We start from the raw sequence: 23,498 nt of genomic DNA, 5'->3' as shown, positions 1-23,498 counted from the left end.
AACACCTGAACACACAGATCAATCTTATCATCACTAAAAGAGAGATAAGCTGACGTGTGTCTCCTGATGTAATAGGGAGTGAGCTGCATCACCTACAAAGTATCCTTTATACTTATGAGGGATCTAAATCTACCAACCAGTCTACAGGAAATACAAGGGTCAGATGAACGTGTTAAATGTAATCATACCACAGGGATGCAAACAGGAAATGTGGGAAATTCAACAGAACGAATGACCTGGTTTCTTAAATAAACAAATAAATAAATAACAAGGAGGAGGAATTATTCCAGATTTTAAAAGACTGAAGAGACAAATTAACTAAATGCAATATGGGGCTTTGCTTCCTGATACAAACCAACCGACCATAAAAATATATATTTAGAAAATAATTGGAGAAATGAGACATGTTACTGTAGAAAGTCTCAGGAGACAACTAGAGAAATGCAAAATATCACTATGATTATGTTAACATAAAAACAGTTCTTATCTTTGAGACATTTTTTAAAAAGTCTTAACAAAAAAGTGTTGCCAGGACTAGTGGTAAAGAAAAAGATACCGATATGTTTGCTTCACTCTTCAATGAGTGGAGGAAATGACTGCAAAGAGAGAGTAGTCCGACGGCAGGTGCTTCAAAGGAGCTGGAGTTCTTTAGGGAAGAAGGCACTGTGGTCTGGACTCAGCAATGAGGGGTAAGGAAGATACCTACCCGACCTCCAGAGCCAGTAATACTTGGCATAAAGAAGCCTCCTACTTGAGAAGGCTGTAGGAGAAACACTGGTCTCAGGAATCAGCTGGGTTTTACTTAGAACAAAAATGTGAAGCGTGCTTTCAGTGAAGCGGCAGAGCTCTGTGTTCACGGGCACAGGTTTATGCTGCCGGCTGTGTACCATACAACTCTAGGTCTCAGCGATGTGCTCCCTGGAACTGAGCAAGCCACGACTGTACACAATGCCTCTGTGCGTCTCTCTTTAAATGCTAGGCTGTTCTAGGTATTCTTCCAGAAGGGGAGAAGAGAGCTACCCCACAGACCCCCATGCTCTGATTTCAGAGACCTGGCTCAGGCCATTTGTCTCACTTCAAGTCCTTTCAGGTCCATCAGCCTGCAAGAGCCACGCTCTGCGCTGCCTCTGCCTCCCTGCTTCTGGACCAGGAGTCAAGCAGATTGGAGACGTCAGTCTACACTCTGCATTTTTGTTCCATTTCTGGTCCATAGAGATGTTGATCCTGTTTTTGAGTCCAGATAAGTCTTTTAAAAAATATTTCATATATTATTGATCTCCTTGGAGCCAAAGGTATGTCTCTTCCTTCCAAGTTGAACTTATGACACCATTTTTACCATAAGTCTGAGCTCCCAGAGATTTTTAAAAGGTCCAAAACGCTATCCTCTCCTAGAAACATTTTAAAGCTAATGGAATGAAATAAAAGTTTCTAAAGGAAGTTATACGGTAGTTTCTTTAAAGCAACATGATACCCAGTGAAATAAACTAGCTGTTAATACAAGTGTAGGAAAATTCAATATTTAAATAATCCCATTGTATAAGCCTCTGCCATTATTCAAATTAAAAGTCATATTGGCCTAAAGTGACACATGGGGTAATTCTCTTTTTTTGTGAATCTTGGAACACTAGAACCAAACAGGAATAAAGCATCCCAGTCATAATAACAAACTAAAGATGTGCTGATAAGTACTGTTAAAATTTAAAAACTATGGCAAACCCCACATCAGAAATGTCCTGTGCTGAAGTTTAAAATGCACCCATTTACTTTGTTCAATTCAGGACAGCTCCAGGATTAACCTCTTGATAACTTAATCACCTAATACTCTACATGACCACAGTATTCAGACTCCTGACTAACGTTAAGTCCAAAACTTCCGCTTCCACGTTTCCAAAATACTCATTTAATCCAAAACATAGATATAATCATAGCAATAATTACCTTTTATTTTTATTTTACATATATCATCTCATTTAATCCTCAAAAATCACTCTTTCATTAACTCTTATCTTTACAGGAGATTGAGTGACTAAGAATCAAACTGTACCATGACAACAATTAAAAGCCAAGGCTGCGCCCCATGCTGAAGTAAGAGTGGTGGGAAAGAGAAAATGGTAAACTCGAGATCTGAGGAATGTCTCAGCTCCTCCAACTGTACCCTCTCCCTTCCAGGTACTCCCTCCCAACAAAGACATCAACTATCCTTTTGGAAAGAATCATCTACTGGGATTCAGTGTGGAGACGAGGAAAATTAACAAACCTTCCCACTCTAGGTTATGGTGTCACCTAAAAGCTGAGGTCCAGGGAGACAGGTAGGGCAATGGAGGCTATTGCTAGGTAGCAACTGCCAGGTCCAGGTCTAGACTTAACAATCAGGACTCAACATGATCTCTGGTTTCCGAGTCTACTAAGCTTCTAAGGAAACTGCAAAACTCCAACCCAGGCAAACAAAAAGTTGTGATTGTTGTCCCTATAGCAATCTGTGGCTCCACCTTACAACATTAAGTGAGCTGCTAAAATATTCAGACCACAGAAAAGGAATCCTCCAAATGGGAGATCATCAGAAGGGTAAACTAGAGTTGCCACATTAACCATGCAACTAACTTTAATGCTAAGGAGAAGAGTTCTCAGGATATCCCTGGCCAGCTGGGTTTTTGCTATGGACCTGGTCATTATGGTGTGTTGTTTTCCTTTCTCCCTTTTTCCAAATAGTTTTCATTGCAACCGCCCTGTTTTCCCTTCATCATTATAAATCAGGAATATGGAGAGGAGGGGGAATAATTAAAATTTGCATTTATTTATACTTTTCCATACCAGAGATTTGGAGCTGGAATGACTAGATGAGTCTGGGTTATCATCTTTTAGAAAGGGGAACTTGTTTTAGCAATACTATATTAGCTGGCCCCCATGCACTATATGAATAAAACTGTGTCCTCAAATCAGCTGATTAGAACTCACAATGCACTCGTTGTCATAGACACAACACTATAAATAATGTTTTGGTTCCCAGGTTAACTAAAATGTATATGTATATTTACACCATCACCTAGATCCAACTACTAATTTACAGGAAATACAGAAGACAGAGAAATATGTCAAACCACACCATGGGGATACAATCAGTAAAGGCCAAACTGTGGGGCTAGACAAAAAATTTGGTTTTTTCAACAAATAAACTGCAGGGGGGAAAACAGAAATGGAAGGGGAATCTATAGACTAAAATTGACTTTAAAGATATATTAGCCAATTGCAACATATAAACCATTTTGGATCCTGATTCAAACAAACAAATTTTTAAAATGTGACATGGGGGAATTGATGAAAATTTGAACACTGCTTGGATATTTGATAATATTAAGGAATTATTATTTTTAAGGTATGAGAATAGCATTGTGGGTATGTTAAAAAGGGTCCTTATCTTTTAGCTGTATATACTGAAATTTTCACAGCTGAAATATGATAGCTGAATTTGCTTCAAAATACTTGAGGGAGGGAGAGAGTAGATATGGACATGGATGGGGCAGGCCTGATCCTGAGTTAATGGCTGTTGGGGCTGGGTGATAACTACATAGAGATTCATTATACTATTCTGTCTACTTTTGCGTATGTTTTAAATTCTCCATAATAAGTTTAAAATTTTTTAAATAACGAAACAGAATAAAGAAAGTGTATAAGGCACCTAATTATTATTATTCTGGTGACCATATTATCCAATTTGAAAAAACTTGAATACTTAGGCTAAAGGATTCTTGAATAGACCCATCCAGGAAATCACAAGACATATGCCTTCAAATTTTTATAGTGATTATAATCATCTGAATTCTGAATACTGAAGATAGAGGTAAGTGATACGGATAGGAAGAAGAAAAGGAAGGTAGAGTTCCCTTTTCTCTGGGAGAGGGTTTGTCTTTGGCCACTCCTATTACCTCTCATCAACTAACTTTAAAATACTTCTTGAGTGCTTATTATACACAAAGCATTGGCCTAGGCCCTGTAGGAAGGTAAAGATGAGTGAAATTTAGTACTGAACCCTTAAGAAGCTTACAATTGATTAAGTAACCCCTCCCACTGATGTTCTCAGATCTGTAAAATATTTCTCCCCCCAACTCCATTGGCACATTTCAACCTTCCTGTCTTAATCTATAAAGAATTTCACTCCAAAAGTACCTGTTTTTCTTCCTAATTCCCAGTAAGAACTTCCCACCATTTCCCCATTTTAGCTTGCCTTAGGTAATTCTTAAAAGGAAAAAGAAAATGTTTTTGAATCAGGTTAGATAAACTCACACAATTATAAATTTAAAAAATAATGTAATTCTGACAGTGACCAGCAGGTTAGGTCTGCCTTGAGGTCAGTTCCAGGAGTTAAATCTAACTTGTCACAGCTTCCTCCCTCCTTCCTCAACAGAATCCACATATTCCCTCAAGGCTTCAAGTTTCACTAACCCTGTCGAACCCAAGTTCCTGTGCCTGAGGCACAGTGAGGCCAAACAAACCAAAACGTTGAAGTTTGGATCAGAGAAAGGTTTATTGCAAGGGCTATGCAAGAAGAACAGGCAGCTCATGCTCGAAAGGCCCTAATTCCCTCAGAGTTTTGGGGGAAGACTTTTTTTTTTTTTTTTTTTTCTTTTTGGAGTTCTTTTCCAGATTCTTTTCCATTGGGGGAAGAGTTTTTAATAGCAAAATTTGGGGTAGGGACTGCAGGGTATGTGACTTTCTTCTGATTAGTTGGTGGTGAGGTAACAGGGTGATGTTTCTTAAATATCATCCTTCTAGTTCTAACCAGTCTGGTTCAAGCATGTAGTCACCATCCTCCACTTGGGTGGGGTCTTAGTTTCTGTAGAACAGCTCAAACACATGGGCTCTCGTACTTAGGAGGGCCCCTGCAGGGTCCTGCTCGGTTTCAATGCCCCATTTTCTTTGATACTCCACCATCTTGGGGGGAACCGGCATGGGACAAGAAAGGGAATAATGTTTTTGATAGAGAGGTTAACATAAACTTGGCAGATGAATTTGGTTTTGGGGGGACTCAGTTTCATCCCCGCCTCAACCCCATAACTGCAGTAGCTGTGGGAACTCAGTTCTATATCAGTGAAAGGTTCATATTTTATGTCATGAAAAAGTTACTAACCATATAGTTAAAATATTTCTAATATGACTGAATTTTTATATATAATCAATGAAGATAATTCCATATTCTGTATTGTGAACTAATGTGAAAAGAAGCAGATTTAATCAAACATGGAACACAATCATACCTGCATGGTCCTTCTTTTAGTTAATGTAACTTGGAAATTTTTCCATTCCCAGCACTGCTCCACCACATGTGCAAAAACAACATGTCTGTTTCCACAGGCTCCAGCGATCTGGGTGCCATCAATTGACCACGCGATATTAACTACACTGCCAGTGTTGGGCTTTTCTAAAGCATATGACCACTGGGAAAGAAAGTAAGAAAAAAATCAATTTATTTAAAAATTTTTAAAGAGGTTTTAAATTGAGCATATGTTAACATATTCAGGTAATTTTAAAAAGAACGTACCTGAAAAAAAATAAAAAAATAAAAAAAAAATAAAAAGAACGTACCTGTATTCAAGAATTACTAAGAAATGCTTTTCTTAATGAGATATAATTTTTAAAGTACACAGCAGAATAAATAACATGATAAAAGTGTATGAAATCTCTCAAGAACTGCAAAACACCCATACCATTTTGATTTACATTATTACCTTTAAGCAGTAATACTGAAAAGTGAAATACAAAGATTCCACAGAGAGAAGCAAAGACATTTTACTATTAATTTGTAAGGATCTCTATAGTCTCTACATCTAAACATTTATTATAATATTTCAACATTGTGTGTTCAATTTTTGATGACATTATTGAAATATTATAATGTAATCAAAATTGAACATACAGTGTAACTAAAATATCTCTGATACACATCTTACTCCATGAAAGGACAGGTAAATGGATTTTTTTCCACAATGCATTAAGTATAACCTCTTCTAGAAGCTATCTGAGAAAGCTATCTAGAGATACCAATGAGTATCAACTGGGACAAAAGAGATTCGTGTGTGTGTGTGTGTGTGTGTGAATAAGACATTAAGAAAAAAAACTTTTTCAAAGACAGTGTTATATACATTTTCTTTCAGTTTTCAGATGAAACGTATATTTACTAGAAGGATGATTTATTTATTTGACTAAATTTATATATATTTTCTTTTCATTCTTTCAATCTTATAACCTGTAGTCAAATTAAGTCTTGATTTTGTTGTTGTTCTTGTTGTTGTTGTTGTTGTTGTTGTCCTTGGATGGGTATTTTTTTTTCTTTTACATTATTTTTTAAAAATATGCATTATTAGCTATGGGCTCGCTGACAAAAAATTTGGAGAAAATCAAAAATATACATAAAAAATTTCATTCATTCACACTACTATAAAACAAGACTTTAAATTCCCAATAAAAGTTCACATGTACAATAAAAAGGCTGAATGACTTACTACTCACTGACACTTTTTTTCAGCTCCCTCCTATTTCCCTTCAAACCTCTAACCGTTTGTTTAAATAAAAGGCCCTGTAACAAAGCTATTATGGAGAAGGTAATGAAAAAACCATAAGCTTTGTTTCATCAGCAGCATGAAGATTCATATTTTAAAACTCTTTACTTTAAAGTATGATTTTAAAATACCCAAAGAACCAGAGAGAAACATCTTACTAAAATTAAACTTAAAAATACTTATCTAAGAACTCATGGATGCCTGATCCTAACAGGAGAAAATGGAAAGAAATTTTAGATATTATCATCACCCTAAATTCCTCTGATTTCTTTCAGAGTCCACATGAACCATGAAATCCAAGCTATATTAAATTCTTCTTTTAAAATTAAGAAGTGATTTCTTCCTCTTTGTGATTACTATAGTAATAAAAAAAATACAAGCACAAGCAAATCATCAGAGAAGGAGTCTTTAATAGTTACTAAATTTGAAGGGACAGGGTTATATTTTGTCCAATCGGTAAATTTAATAACTTTTATTGGTAAATCAAAAGGATCTATTTATTATTTGTCCTTTTTTATGATTTGTTAAGTATTTTTTCCTTTTATGCATTTCATCTTTCACTTCTTTAAACTGAAATATAGTCGATTTATGCATTTGTCCTTTTTCTAAACTGAGGTATAGTTGAATTACAAAATTAGTGTCAGGTGTACAACACAGAGATTCAAAATTTTTATAGAATATACTCCATTCAAATGTATTATAAAGTATTAGCTATATTCCCTGTGCTTATCATTTGTGCTTTTAAAGAGACTTGTAATGCTCTAAGTCTCTTTTCTTCTCCAAATAAGCCATAGAACATTTGGTTCACATTTGCATTTCTAACGTCTAGAAAGAAATGAGGCAGACTCCTTGGATGTAATTGGGTGGTGCTAACGGCAAGAATCCTGAAGACAAATTTTTAACTATCCTTCTCACTTACGCTTATCTCTTTCTTTGACCTTAGTTTAAGATAGTGTTACTCAAAATGTGCTCAGGCCAGAAGCATCTGTATCACCTGTGATCTCGTTAGAAATGCAAATTAATAGGTCCCACACCATCCTATTGAATCTGACCCTCTAGGGGATGAGGCCAGGAAACTTTTAATGAGCTCTTCAGGAGATTCTTAAGCATTGTAAAGTTAGGACACTGGTTCTCAACTCTGGTTGCACATTAGAATCATCTGGGAAGCTTTCAAAAAAATACCAAAACCCAAGAATGCAACTAACTAAATCCAGAATTTCTTGGGGTGGGGTCTGGATATGTTTTTACAAGTTCTCTTGGTGATTTTAATGTAGAGCCACTGTTCTAAGAGAAAAGCAAAATCTGTGATTTGCTTTAAGACTATCATTAGCCACTGGCTCATTGCTAATATTGTGCCAATTCATCTGCTAACTGTTGAGAAAATTACAGGACCTTTGTTTTAGCCTCTAATCCAGCCTCTCTTTGTTATATAAAAATTTGGTTTCTTACATTCATCAAGCTAGTCTTTTTATTTGAAACATTTTATTAGAATTTCAGACATAAACTAAAATTGGAAGAATAACATAAAGCAGTGGTTCTAAAAGTTTAATGTGTATTAGACTTACACTTTACACAATACAGGGGTTGTTACAATAAATTGCTGGGCTCCACCCCACTCTCTCTGATTTAGAAGGTCTACGGTGGGGCCAAAGTATTTGCATTCTATCTAACAAGTTCCCAGGTGGTGCTCAAGCTTCTGGGCCAGCGACCACACTTTGAGAACAATTATCAACAAATGGCTAATTCTTATCTGTATCACCACCTACTTCTCCACGGCCCAGATCATTTTGAGCAAACCTTGACATCACATCATTTCATCACTAAATATTTCAGTATGTATTACTAAAAAATACTTGAAACCTAATCTTAATACTATTATTAAACCTAAAAACAATTAACAATAATTCCCTATTATCAATATCTAGTCACTGTTCAGATTTTTCCAATTGTCTTTTCTTCCTTCAGTTTGCTGGAATTAAGATGCAAATAAGGTACAATCATTATAATTGGTTGATAGGTTTCTCAGATTTCTTTGGATCTGTAAGTTCTGTTTTGCCATAAACTTTCAAAATATAAGCTTTCTAGTATACTTAATTAAACAACTTAATACAAATCACTATTTGTACCTTCACAATACTGGTGAGGTTTTCTATTTTTTCCATAATTCCAAGCAATAAACTGCAGGTAACACAGGTTTCTTAGAACACAGAATATGAAAAAGTAAACAAAAATTACTCTTGGCTTGCTTAAGTAAAAATAATTTACAAAAAATACAATATGCATAAACAAAAAAGAGAAGGAAAACAATAGAAAAAGTAGCTTTTAAAAAAAAGTTTATGGAACATAAATGCGATCTGTATTCACAATTTGTTAACCAACTAAAACTGATGTTATTTTGAGCTATGAAGCACCACCATGTCATTGAACAAGAACATACAATCATTTGCTGTTATGCTTTTGAGAGACTTAGCAATATACAGACATACTTTTATTGTGCTTCACTTTTTACACTTTGTAGATAATGCATTTTTTACAAATTGAAGGTCCGTGGCAACCCTGTGTCGAGCAAGCTTATTAAGCAACATTTTCCAACAGCATTTGTTCACCTCGTATCTGTATCACATTTTGGTAATTCTAGCAATATTTCAAAATTTTTTTTATTATTTGTTACAGTGACCTATGATCGGTGATCTTTTGTGTTACCATTGTAACATAAGATGTGGTAGAAATAGCAAGAGAACTAGAACTGGAAGAGAATTAGAACTGGAGCTTGAAGATGTGACTGAATTACTACAACCTCATGACAGAAGTTTAACAAGTAAGCAGTTGCTTCTTATGGATGAGCAAAGAAGCTGTTTCTTGAGAAGGAATATACTCCTGGGGAAGATTCTGTGAAGATTATAGAAATGACAACAAAGAATTCAGAATATGAAATGAACTTAGTTGATAAAGCAGTGCCAGGGTTTGAGAGGACTGACTCCAATTTTGAAAGAAGTTCTACTGTGGGTAAAATGCTATCAAACAGCATTGCACGCTACAGAGAAATCATTCTTGAAAGGAAGGGTCACTCGCATCTTACTTTAAGAAACTGCCACAGCCACCCCAACCTTCAGCAACCACCACCTTGATCAGTCAGCAGCCATCAACATCGAGGCCACACCCTCTACCAGCACAAAGATTATGACTGCTGAAGGCACAGATGATGGTTAGCATTTTTTACCCACAAAATATTTTTTTAATTAAAGTATGCACATTGTTTTTTTAAAAAACATAATGCTATTACATACTTAATAGATCACAGTATGCTGTCAACATAACTTTCATATGCACTGAGAAAACAACACATCCGTGCGACTCCCTTTTCTGTGATGTTTGCTTTATGACAGTAGCCTAAAGCCAAACCCGAATATTGCCCACAGTATCTCCGAGGTATGCTCATATTTTTGTCTAAAGGTGGGCTTAAAAAATTAAGAGGCTGGCCATTTTAGTTCTGGCTCTGGGCAAATATCACTAGCATCACCCCAAATATCCAGGACCTTGATGGTGTTCTATGGCAAGCCCAAAATTCTCCCCATCAGAAGTCATATCCCTGGGAAATAGTATTCTATATCTCTATTTTCACGCTTTCATCCGAAATCTGCTCTCAGCTAGCCAAATTACTGAGAAAAGGACCTAATAAGAACAAGTTTAATATGTTACTACCAAGATACTACTACATTTTAAGAAATAACAAGTTCAGAAAGCAAAGCAACAAAGCTAATAGAAATTTTGTTATCATTAAGGAGGTGGTGAGAGCCTTCCCCAAACATTCCACCCACATAACTCAGTGCAAAATTGGTCCTGTACTGCAATTACAAAGATAGTCTTCCATTACTGCTATAACAAATCAGCACAAATTTAGAGGCTTAAAATAACCCAAATTTATTATCTTACAGTTCTAAAGGTTGTAAATCCAACATGGGTTTCACTAAGCTAAAATAAAGGTGTTTTTGGCAAGGCTGCATTCCTTTTTGGAGGCTCTGGGGGAGGATCCATTTCCTTGATCACTCAGGATGTTAGCAGAATTCACTTTCTGACAGTCACAGGACTGAGGCTCCTATTTCCATGCTGGCCATTCGTAGCTTCTAGAGGCCACCTGCATTACTTGGCTGTGGTCCCCTTTCCCCATCTTTAAAGCCAGAAACAGCATGTTGAGTTGCTCTTACTTTGAATGTCTCCTCCTCCTTCATCCTCCAATCCAGGTTGGTAAGATTCTCTGCTTTAAGGACTCATGTGATTAGTTTGGGCCAAACTGGATAATCCAAGATGGTCTTACCATCTAAAGGTCCATTCCTTAATCACATCTGCAGTCTCTTTTGCCATTTAAAGTAACATATTCACAGGTTCTGGGGATTAGGACATGGGTATCTTTGGGGGCCCACTACTTGACCTACAACAAAATCATAGCAGTCAATTTGGGGATTTTAAAAGCTTATTCCCTTTTTTTCCTAAAGATTCAGATATAAGCATAAACACACAAAACAATACTTTTACCACTTCTAAAAAGTAGGTTGGGGTTTGTGGTTTGGGCTTTCAAAAGGCTTATTCACAAAAAATTAAACAATAATTTGACAATGTTGTCACCAAGTGGTCTTGGATCTTGGGATCATTCAATTTGTACTGAATTATCAAGGATATAAAATTTTTGTTTTAAATTTTGAACAAGTTGCTTTTAGAAAGAAAAAAGAATCAAAAGGGGTTTATGACATCAAGCCAAATATGCATTTAATATTCTACCATGTGAACTGTACAAAAAGCATTGAGATTATATTAAAAGAAAGCTATCATCTTTTCATGAATATTTCCTAATTGTATGAAAAATTAGACTATGAGACAGAGCCTTCCTCAGAGAAAATATGGACAATCATAGAACACTGAGGGGAAAGTCCTTAAGGAGCAATTTTAAATTGTCAAATCTATAGCCCCTAACAGAAGATACTGCAAATAATTAGATAGGGACTACTGGTCTGAAAAAAATCTGCAGAATTCTTAAAAAGAAGGAAGAGTGAGTTAGAGAAAGGCAATTTAACTAAAGACAGTGAAATAAAAGGAAATAACATCTTTTCTTAAATCAAAATAAAATCTTTTACATGATTGGGATCTCTGGCAATGACTAATCTGAATGTGTGAATACTGAAGTTTGATTTATGAGGTATTTATAAGTAAAAATATAGAAGAGATTTTAGAAGAGGAAACCATCACTTCTCCCCCACATAGAGGGTGGAGGAACAATGACACACTGTGTGCAAGGAGTCATAGCTGGAATGGCCCACGTATAACAGGAGCTTCTGCGTGATTTTCGCATCTGCACATCTAAAGAACATTTGTCAAACAGAAGTAAAATTCTGTGCTTCTAGACAGAGAATTAAATTTAGATTTTTAGGTACCAAAATCAGAAAGAAATCAGAAAGAAGCAAATTCAAATTTGTGCTTCTTGATGAAAACACACACACATACACACACACACACACGATTTGTTAGTCATTTAAAAAAAAGGCTTTTTAATGTTTTTAAGTTATTCCACCAGGGAGGAAGTTTACTTTAATCAAGTTTAGCCTCATCAAAAATAAGTATAAAAATACCTGAAAATTTACCATGATTCTATTTGTTATTTATTCTCCCACAATATTGTAAGCTTTGTCATTAAATGTGTTATTTCATTATCTGTTTACATATCAGTACTCTGAAAAGAGGGTGAGCTACAGGTATGGTTGTTATTTGAACAGCCAGAGCATCACACAGAACCTAACACATATGAATATCTGTTGAATGGATGAATGAATATACGAATGAATGAATCAGTCTGTGCCCTTAGGCAAGCCTTCCTTCCCAGAGCTAAACCATGACTTCAACCAAATATGACTTAAAAAAAAAATCCACATGAACAAATTAAAAGCCAAAGGTTTACAAATTTTAAAACAGGCGTCTCAAAAACATCAACCAAACTGACTAACTGGATCAATACTAGTAAAACTAGTCAAAATGCTATAATGTATGTTATTGTTACATCAATTGAGTTAGTTAATGTAAGTCATTCAAAACCAAGATAATATATTTTGTCTGTACAATGATCCATTAAAATGCAACATTTATGGAAAACCTACTATATGTTAGGCGTTGGTTTTAAAAAAACAAAGTAAATTCTGTAAGAGACAGAACTCTGATTTTGTACTGCTTGCCAAGTTTCTCAATGCTGGACAACAAGGTCTTATACTGTAAAGGAAGCTTAGTTCTCTTACTTTATGGTTTATACTTTACGGCGTTATGGTTTCCAGCAAAGTTAGTTTTATAGCAAATCTGAAAACACAGTTCTAATTTTCATTATAAAGGCAGAAATGTACTCATCTAGGAAGAAAAACTCTCAGAGGATTAAACTGAAAACTTTTGGCAAATTATGCTAAGGCGGCTCTGAAACACAAATGGCAAACTACTGGGTTGGCTGCCTCCCTCCTCCATTTTCTAGGACCTGGCCCTCTCCAGCAATCCCTAAGACTACTACTGCATTAGGGTCCCGATGGCCATGTTCATACAACACGCCTCGACCTGCCTGGACATATCTCAGTAGACCAGGCGTGAGTACCCAGCCTAGGCTGGGCCAGTGACCCTTCCCTGGGGGTGTTTAAAACTAAGACTAAGATTCTTATCTCAGTCTGGCTACTTGAACAGAGGAGGTGTACCCTTGAGAGCTATTAACACTGATCACTTTCCAGCAGGTAAAGCAGGGCCGAGGGAGGGGGTGAGGGAGAGTCAGTTTGCTGGGAAAGGAAAAAAAAAAAAGAGTGATATACAGAGAAAAGCAGAGGCAAAAGGCACAAAGGGACTACTTTCTGTGTTTTCTTAGCACTCCAGTTTCTGGTTACTGAGGCCTAGCTATATCCTTGTCCTGGCTTCTGGAAGATAACCCTATAACCTTATAGCCAATCTCTCTTTTTTGCTTAATGGTTTCTGCTACTTGCATCCAATTATAATAAAATTTAGAATAAGTTTGAAGTTATAGGATCAGCCACACTTCTCTAGCACTGCTTGAGTTTTTCCCACTTTTGGCATATCATGTACAGTGCTACTTCTTCCTATAGAAACCTTGTATTAAAATACAAATGCAATTAAAAAATGCAGGTATGTATTAAAAAACAAATACCACACTAATACTACTCAGGAGAGGAAGCAAGCAGTATGCCTAGTGCCCATGGAGAAGGCATCATGGAGCTGTGGAGCTGCAAGGAGAGACATGGCACCTAGCCCAGCCCTTCTATCAGCAGATGAAGAACCTGAAGGCCCAGGAGAGGCCTTTAACTTTGTAAATTCACCACCGAGTCTTGACTCCAAGGCTTTGAGAACATACCAATACTACTCCTACATTCAAATAAAATAAATAAGCAATCATACTAGGTAGCACAGCACAGAGAACAACTGAGAATGAGTCTTTACATGTGCTCACCTGTTAAAGGATATTACATCCCTTTGGGGAGAATACCATTTTTCCCCCTGTATTCTGTCAAATTGCTTAGGCATAGAGGTTATTTCCCAATAGGGAAATAAGAGCTATTCAAACTAAAAAACATGACTTGACTGTATCAACTTTTAAAAATACCTCCCAAATGTCAACTTCACCCTTCTTTTTACTATTTCTATATAAATACAGTAGAGTAAAAGGATTCTCAAAAGCATATGTCTTTAGCCAAGCTGGATTAATTCAACTCATAAAACTGTGTGTTCACACATTAAGTTTAAGTAGAAAATAAAATAGATACAAACTTTCTTATTTTTCTTTAAGGCACACTAACGATTTTTAAGATCAATATTCTCTCTAATATACCAGGAATTAGCAAATTGCAGGCTGTCTTAAATTACATGAGTTGACAATGAAAAGTTACATATAGCAATAACCAGTTACTGCAGACAATGAATCACTGTAATTATTTCAACTGAATGGAAGAACGAATGAATGGAGGGAAGTCTTTTTATCATAGTAACTAACTAAATATTCAAGAACAGAGAAAATAAAAAAAAGTTCTCTCTTATATAAGCAATAGCACCACCTGCTGATAAATAAAAGCAACAACATCAGTTAATATAAAATCTGGCCAAAGGAAGCTACCAGGATATATTATAAAACATAGGGAACAAGATCTTATGGTAGCTCACAGAGAAAAAAATGTGACAATGAATATATATACGTTCATGTACAACTGAAAAAGTGTGCCCTATGCTGGAATTTGACACAACATTGTAAAATGATTATAAATCAATAAAAAATGTTAAAAAAAAAAAACATAGGGAATATAGTCAATGTTTTATAGCAACTATAAATGGAGTATAACCTTTAAAAATTGTGAGTCACTATACTGTACACCTGTGACATATAATATTGTACATCAGGTATACTATAATAAAAAAAATCTGGCCAAAGATACCTTATATAGTCACAACTTTTCCCTTGAATTCTGTTCCACTTAATGTAATAGAATGAAATTCATTAATATATTCTGTATATTTATTTACAATAACTATGTTAATTTAAAATTTTTTACCTTATGTATCTGAATCATACATTTCTTAAAAATCCAAGGTAAAAATAAAATTTATTATAGGACCTAGGGAAAAATTATGGTACTATAGTTTTTCTTTATTCCATAAGTAATTTACTTGAACTATAATTTACTGTTTTAACAACTCATTAATGTATATTTAGGTTGTGTCTGATATTCCCTGACCAGTTTACCTAAAATAACGTCATCTCCCTTACCTAGCTTTTTTTAATAGCAATTATTACTACTTAATATATCATATATTCATTTTGTTTATTTGTTTGTTTGTTTGTTTATAGTCTTTCATCTACTGCAATGAAAACTGTTAAGAGCAGGGAACTTATTTTGTTTACCGCTGTTTATTTAACACCTAGGGCAAATGCCTAGCACAGACTCAATAAATATTTGCAAAGGAATTAATGAATATGAAAATAAATGAACAAATGAATATGCATTTTTAAACTTCCTTGAAACTATAATAGCTGTGTCAAAGATTTCAAGGATCTTGACAGATTTTGCCAAAGTATACTTGAGAAGAGCTGTACCAACTAATATTCCCTTTAATGCTTTATGAGGCCATTTCCCATTTTCTGATGAGTGGGAAATGGCATTATACTGTTATGTTTATTTGCGTGAAACCCATTATTGAAGATACTGAATATATGCTCTCCTACAACTGGGTCTTTTTACTAAATAACTTACCATAGACAGCTTTCCAGGTTATTAAACATAATCCCTCTTTCCCGTTTTTCATGAGTTGAGGGCACTCCATTTTAGGTATATAGAATAATAACCCAATCAGCCTTCTACTTGTATACACAATTTATTTCTGATTTTCACTATTATAATACTGTGATGAAATTGTTATACATTTATCTTTGTGTACTTGTCCAATGATCTCTTTAGAGTAAATTCCTAGACGTGAGATTACTAGGACAAGGCAGATGTATATCTGACATCTGGATATGCATTATCAAGCCATGCTTTAAAAAGGTTAAATCAGCCCACATTCCCACCAACAGTGTGTAAATGGGGGAGCTCATTTCCTCCTCAAGTGAATCTAAGGTTTTTAAGTCATTATCAATCTTTTCAAACAATAAAGTAAAATACATCATTATTTCTTTATTTTATATTTATTCCTTAGTTAAATTGAATATCCTTTCATATTTCTAATTGACCACTTGAATGTGTTCTGTTAACTGACTATTCATGTCATTTTGTTATTTTCCTAGACAATTTCTTAATTGGTAAATCTCAAGCAGGTAGCTCTCTCGCTTTCCTGAAACTTGAGAATCACTGCAGTCGTCAGTATAGCTCTCAAATGTGCAGACCTGATTTTTAAAAACTCATAATCAATTATTTAAAATAAATTTTGATATATAAAGAAGGATCATGGCAGAACAGCTGCTATCAGATCAGCCTTCTCACAAATAACACCTGTTCACTTCAGACAAAATACAACACTACCTGAAGACTGAAGAGCAATCAAAGGCAGGCAGATAGCCATTTTGGAAAAATGGCAATTCCTCAAAAAGTTAGATTACTATTTAACCCAGTAAGTGCACTCCTAAGAATACACCCAAGAGAAATGAAAGCGTATGTCCACACAAAAACTTAAAAACATTCATAACAGCTTTACTCAAAATAACCAAAATTTGAAACAACTCTAATGACTACCAACTGATGAATGGATAAACAAAATGTGTTATACTCATAAAATAGAATATTGTTTGTCCATAAAAAGGAATGAAGTACTGATATATGATACAACTTGAATGAATCTTGAAAACATTTATGCTAAGTGGAAGAAGATAGTCACAAAAGGCCACATAATGTATTATGCCATGTATATGAAATGGCCAGAATTGACAAATCCACAGAAAAAGAAAGTAAATTAGTGGTTGCCAGAGGCTGGGAGTACAGTAGGGAGAAATAGAGACTGACAGTAAAAGAATACGTAATTCCTTTTAGAAAGAAAGAAAATGTTCAGAGTGTGGTGGTGACTGCATAACCCTATGAATTACTGAAAAAATAGTAAACTGTACATTTTAAACGGATAAAATGTATAGCATGTGAATTATATCTCAATAAAGCTGCTTTAAAAAAGCAGGCAGAAACTTGAGGGGAGTCAATGGTTGAAAGGGAACAGTATTTAGTGAATTTCTTTTTTTTTTAACAACCTTTTACCTGAGAGCAGGCCCTCCTTGGTACCAAGCATGATGGCTAAATGTCAGATAGAAAGCTACTGTCACTGGCAGAGGAATCAGAGGACAAAGTTCAAGGTGACCAGAAGAGCTAGAAATTGAGAGGAAAATTCGAGAAAGAAAAAAAATCATAAGAGAATTCATCTTCCCACCACAGAAGAGACAGAACCTGAAGTTTAAGTTCAGCCAAGTTACTTCCCTGTTAACACATACAGAAAAATCATTACTCTTTAGAGAAACATAACAGAATCCAGAGTCTCTACCAAGTACTGTTCACAATGTTCAAAATACAATTCAAAATCACTAGTTATACAAAGACACAACAAAAATGCCACAAGAGAAAAGGCAATGATGACAAGATGCTAGAATTAGCAATGATTTTTAAGCAGCTATTATAACCAAGGCCTTAGTGAAAAATATGTTTTGAATATATAACAAAGAAAATCCCAGGAGAAAAATAAGAACTACAAAAACAACCAAATAGAAATTCTAGAATTGAAAAATATAATATCTGAAATTAAAATTCACTGAATAGGCTTATGGGAAGTTTGGAAATGACTAATGAAAGAATTAGTAAACTTGAAGATAGATCAACAAAAATTATCCATTTAGAAATCTGAGGGAGACAAAAGATTGAAGAAATATGAATAGAGCCTTGACCTGTGGGACAGTATCAAAGGTCTAAAAAATTTGCAATTGGACTTCCAGCAGGGAATAGAGAATGGAGAAGAAAAAGATTATTTGAAAAAATAATGGCCAAAATTTCCATAAGTTTGCTGAAGTCATAAATTTACAAACTCAAGAAGCATAGAGAACTTCAAACAAGACAAATACAAAGAAAGTCAGACACTATCAAACTGTTGGAAGCCAAAGACAAAGAGAAAATCTGTAAAGCTGTCACTGGTAAAGGCCACTCTACATTCAGGAGAGCAATGATACCAATAGTCCCTTATTTCTCATCAAAAACAATAAAGACCAAAAGAGAGTGAAACAATAACTTTAAAGGGCTGAAAGAGGTGGAGAGGGTATAGCTCAGTGGGAGAGTGCATGTTTAGCATGCATGAGGCCCTGGGTTCAATCCCCAGTATCTCCATCAAAATAAATAACAAAGTGTTGAAAAAAAGAAAGGAAAAAAGGTCTGTCAACCCAGAATGGTAAATACACTGAAGAGAAAAATAAAAACATTTTCAGATAAACAAAAAGAAAGAAAATTCATTACTAGCAATTGTATACTATGAGATATGCTTAAAGTAAGATTTTAGGCTGAAGGAAAATTGTATCGAATGGAAATTAGGATCTTCTTGGAGAAATGAAGAGCACTAGAAATGCTAAACATGTAGATAAATATAAAGACTATCTTCTTTCTCTTAGTTTCTTTAAAATGAATATGACTTTTTAAAGCAAAAATTGTAACATACAGTGATAGATGTAATACAACTACAGAGGTGGGGAAATGGAATTACATGGATGCAAGGTTCTCATATTTTACATGAAATGGTATTATATTAACTCCAAGTAGTATGTGAGATAAAATAAGCACCAAGTAACGCTCATTCTCTGGTCAAGGGGCCAGAGAAGGGTTGCAGTGCAGGACAGAATCCTTTTGCCATAAGGACCCTACTCCAGGAATACACCATGAAAGAAACTATCGCACTCTCCCTACCGGGCACTGTGTGCCATGGAGATAGTAGGATGGAGCCCTGTGGAACATTTCAACTCTGCACTCAAGTGAGCAGAGGCAGCATCTTCTCTCTACCCCCAAATCCCTAGCAGTGCTGTAGACACTGGGAGATAGAGCCTGTCAGATCACTCCAGCCCTGTAATACCAAAGCAGTGGCCCTCCCTAATGACCGCTGTGAAGACTATGAAGTGGGGCCTCATCTACCATCCCCAGTTTGCACTAATGACAGCAAAAAGGCAGCACCCAACCCCCCTCAACAAGAGTTGGGGTAGGATTACAGACAGGAGGGAGTCAGTCTAGTTATAAACATGCATAGTAAGAAATACATTCAAATCAAAACCTATTTAACAGCCTCCAACCATTTGATCTTTTTCCTCCCCACTAGAAATATTTCTTGAAAAACATTAAAAGGAAATGTTTACAAAAATCACATTTTTCTAGGCTTATTATTTCACAGACAATCTGAAAGCTTCTAGCAACATCATTCTTTAAGGCTTGTATTATAAAATTACCATCCAGTTTCTGTCTGGTTGCAGGTGGAGGAGGACCAGGGGCTCAACCTCCTTATCTCTTTTCTACCCCATAGTAACCCCTAACAGGGCTCCACATAAAATAACTAGATTTTAAAATAGGAAAATCAAGACTCTATCAGGTGGCAAACACAGATGTGGTCTGAGAATATCTTTTCTGTATTATTTCCTGGTACCATCCCATGCAAAACCTTTTTGACACTGCACAAAAAGCACCATACTTTCTTTGATACACATGAGGTTCCTTTTGCCTACATCTCTCTTCCCCCAACTTGTCTCCTTGGAGAACTACAAATGTCAAGCCTCAGCTCTCCAGTCAATGTCCTACAGGCAGAGTTAGGCTCTGCCACGCCTTTACTGGGCTTGCACAAAACAACCTCTTGTATAGCATCTCCATAGTCTTACAGTCTGATTCTCTGCTAGACTGCTAACAACTTGAGTGAAAATCTTAATAGCTTTCCATCCCCAGTTTCTAAAATACTCTCTGATGAATAGTATATATTTGATGCCTACTGAATAAAAGAAAATATATTTAAAATGTTAATCTCAGGTCCTAAAAAATTATTACAATGTAGTCAGTATGTTCAGTTGAACAAGGTAAAAGCAAAATCCTTCTAGAAAGTTTACTTTTCCAGAATAGTTAACATTCTAAAAATAGGTTTGGTGTTTAAGTAAATCTTTAATTCAGTTATTCAGATCAATTCAATGCTGCATGTTTTTAAAATTTTTAAATACTTTCATCAAAATGACAAATTAAAATTATTATGCTTAAATTGACTTATTAGTGAATTATTGAGTATCTACCATGTTGTACAGGTAATAGAGGATCATTAAGCTATGGGATCTTATAAACTATCTATGGAGTCAAAAATAATATACATAATACGAAAATGGACAATAAAAGAGCATAATACACTGTAAAAATGAGAGTATATATTCTATAGGCTTAGAATCATTGATAGAAAATCAGATGAAAATGAAGTGATCTAACTTAACATCTGATGTTATAACTAAGAAAAGAGATCTAGGTGGGAGGAAGCTAGAAAAATAGACAAATAAACTTTGGATTATCTATGGAAGGTATCATGAAAGGAAGTCAAATATGAGACGGGCCTTAAAGAATAGGAAGAATTCATTAAGCATAAGAGGTGAAAGCATCCCATGAAAAGAGAAGATGAGTGAGGACATTAGTGAGGGGCACAGAAGACTCCAGAGTCTGATTTGAGCACATACACTAATTAGGGAGTTGTGGGGAGAAAAGACAACAGATTTTATGGTACCAGGTTTCAGAGAGCTTCAAAATCAGGCAGAGGACTTTATCTTTCATAAGACAGAAAACAAGTAACAAGAAAACTTAATAGGTCGTTTATAAAGCTCTAAAAATTCTAAATTAACCGTCTCCTTTTGCACTTTAGGAAAATAAGCCAAAAACAATTATGTGATTTCTTCATAGTAAAGAATAGTATGGCATAGTCCCACTCATGTAATGCTGTTGCCTCTGGAGCACTTTGAAGAAAAAATTCATTCTTCAAGTACAATGGGTAAATGCTGTTGAGCTTGGCTGTTTGCCTAAACTCTAAACATAATTTGTATAGAGGGCATATTCTCTTGTGAGGGCAAAGTGTCGCACACATTCAAATATGAATTCTTGACAAAAACCAAAGTCCTTTGATTTTAAAATGACCATTTAAAAAGTTTACTATCAATTTCTTACCAAAAATATGCAACCAAAATTTTTGTATGAAACATACTGACAGTTAAAAAAAAAATTTCAAAACTGAACTCTCTATATTGACTGGGCATAAATTTTAATACTTACTTCACCATCTTTCACAATCATGCTTAAAATAAGTATTTCCAGAGAGACAAATAGTAGAGAACATACCCATTTTTCAAACTGAACTTAAAAGAGTTTGCATGGTCCCATAAATCTGGAATTGATTGAACCAGTATATTAAGAAGACAAATCAGAAAGATGCGGTCAAATGCATCACTGAAAATGTTTTTTAAAGATTGAGAGCCAGGTGTGTTGTGCATTACCACATTTATGACAGCACATGTGTGACTGCTCACCACCATAACTTACCCCAGTTTTATCACACAAGCGTAAAGTATGAAACGATCCAACAGCAAATAATTCTCCATCTGGAGCCCAGGCAACTGAGGTAATCGGATGCTCATGAGGTTGTGAACTGTACAGAGGGCGGCCGTAACTATCCCATACCTACAAAAAGCAAATTTTTAAAAAATTTTTATAATAGTCACCATGCTATTACAAACAAGTTTGCCCTCCAGTAAAGTACCAAGTAAATATTTAGAAATCATTACTTTATAATATTAGCAATTGTATGTCTTTACCATCAAACAAGGCGGGGTGGAGGTGGGAAGGGACGCTGTATTCCTTGAACCAAAATATCTCAAAAAAAATGTTATGGTAACATTGTGATAACTTCAGATTTTACTAAGTCTTTAATCATAAAACCTTGAGTACTTTCAAATTAAATAACAAAGTTTTGAGATGTTCAGTTTTCTGCTTAAATTTTTCTGTCCAATAAATGCTCTATCAACTTTCCCTGAAAGTATTTATTTCAATTACATTTCCTCTAACCTTAGTTACATTAAATCTTATTCTTCTTCTTCCTGAAGCTGATTAATGTTTAATAAACCAGTAAGGTTGACTTTTTAAAATTTAAATTGATTTGACTTAAATAGTCACTAAAGCTAGGAATTATATTTATGTTGCTACTCTTTAAATCAAATTCTATAGGTCAATGAAATAGGCCAATGAGAAAGGCAACACTTCAAAATACCACTTAAAATTATAAAATAACAACTTGCTAAGTCATCAGTGTTAAAAGATATGGCTAAAGTGAAGGACTAAAAGACTATTCTTATATGTTAAATACTTTTCACTGAAATTCAATTCTTTAAACCAGGTGATACATTCAAACATTACATACCTTGTATTTACAGTCTTCACCAGCAGATAAAATTAAATCATTGACTGAGTTCCAATCTACTTTTAAAATAATGCCATCATGAGCTTTCCACTATAAGAAAAACAAATGACATTAATTATAACTTCAAGAGCACTGAAAAGTTTTTTAAATAAGAAAAGACTTTTTTTTTCTTTCTAATGATACTCTTGTCTTCTTGGAGAAGGTTCCTATCTTCCTTTCATAGCCATTATGCATAACCTATTTGCTTGTTTCATTTCCAGTGTAAACTAAGGAAAGCATGTCATACTCTGATATCCACTATATAACTTACATCTTTATAAATTTCCTCAATTGCCTGGATTCCAGATGGAAATCACTTGCTGTTAAACTATTCCAAGCTTGACATTTGTGGGATAATAACAGAACGAATATGTTATGTATTCCAAAACTCAGCTGAATCCAAATTTTTCTTGAAGACTATATGGTACATTTTAATATCTGAGCCAAATAACTGTGCATCAAAGAGTGGTTGATTTTGAGGGCCCTCTCTATAGACCCTTCCCACTCTATTGTTCTTAACGTATACAGAATAAAATATTAAATTAGGGTCAAATAAGCTCCAAGAATAAGCAGTAATTCATAGCTTGCTTTACTCAAGATATATAAAAATACATACTCAAAAACAAATGTTTTGATAAGCAGTAATTTTCACAATTTACTGCTAAATTAATCCTATGTCCTGAAATAAACCACAATGATGAAAATAATGTATACAGATACAGATATATATGGATACACACATGCAGAGATTCTCAAGAGTTTCATTTTAAAGCTAAAAAAATAAAATTTTACATATCAAAATTTAGAAACAAAATATGATTGAAAATTTCCTGATACTGTAATTTAGGATATCAATTACATATTACATATATTTAGATACTACATATAATGCATATACAGTTTTCAATTATTTCTTAATGTATTAGGCATTTTGTGAAATTCCTTTGAACAGTAAGCCCCTTG

At 34.8% G+C, this 23,498-nt stretch overlaps 1 protein-coding gene across 6 annotated transcripts in view; it reads right to left on the bottom strand.

Moving 5' to 3' along the window:
- The window catches only part of IFT80 (intraflagellar transport 80), a 99,304-nt gene that overhangs the window by 37,471 nt on the left and 38,335 nt on the right, over positions 1-23,498 (bottom strand). For all 6 annotated transcript variants that reach the window (XM_006190435.3, XM_032485259.1, XM_032485268.1 and 3 more), the window contains 3 exons: positions 22,497-22,586; positions 21,623-21,760; positions 5,253-5,432 (listed from right to left, as the gene is read on the bottom strand). In XM_006190435.3, coding sequence (XP_006190497.2) covers positions 5,253-5,432; positions 21,623-21,760; positions 22,497-22,586 — 408 coding nt within the window. The remainder of the gene's footprint in view (positions 1-5,252; positions 5,433-21,622; positions 21,761-22,496; positions 22,587-23,498) is intronic.

The sequence above is a fragment of the Camelus ferus genome, chromosome 1 (assembly GCF_009834535.1).
Source record: "Camelus ferus isolate YT-003-E chromosome 1, BCGSAC_Cfer_1.0, whole genome shotgun sequence".
In the NCBI taxonomy this organism is placed as follows: Eukaryota; Metazoa; Chordata; class Mammalia; order Artiodactyla; family Camelidae; genus Camelus; species Camelus ferus.
Note: the sequence above shows the minus strand (reverse complement) of the source record. Positions and strands in the feature narration are given on the sequence as shown.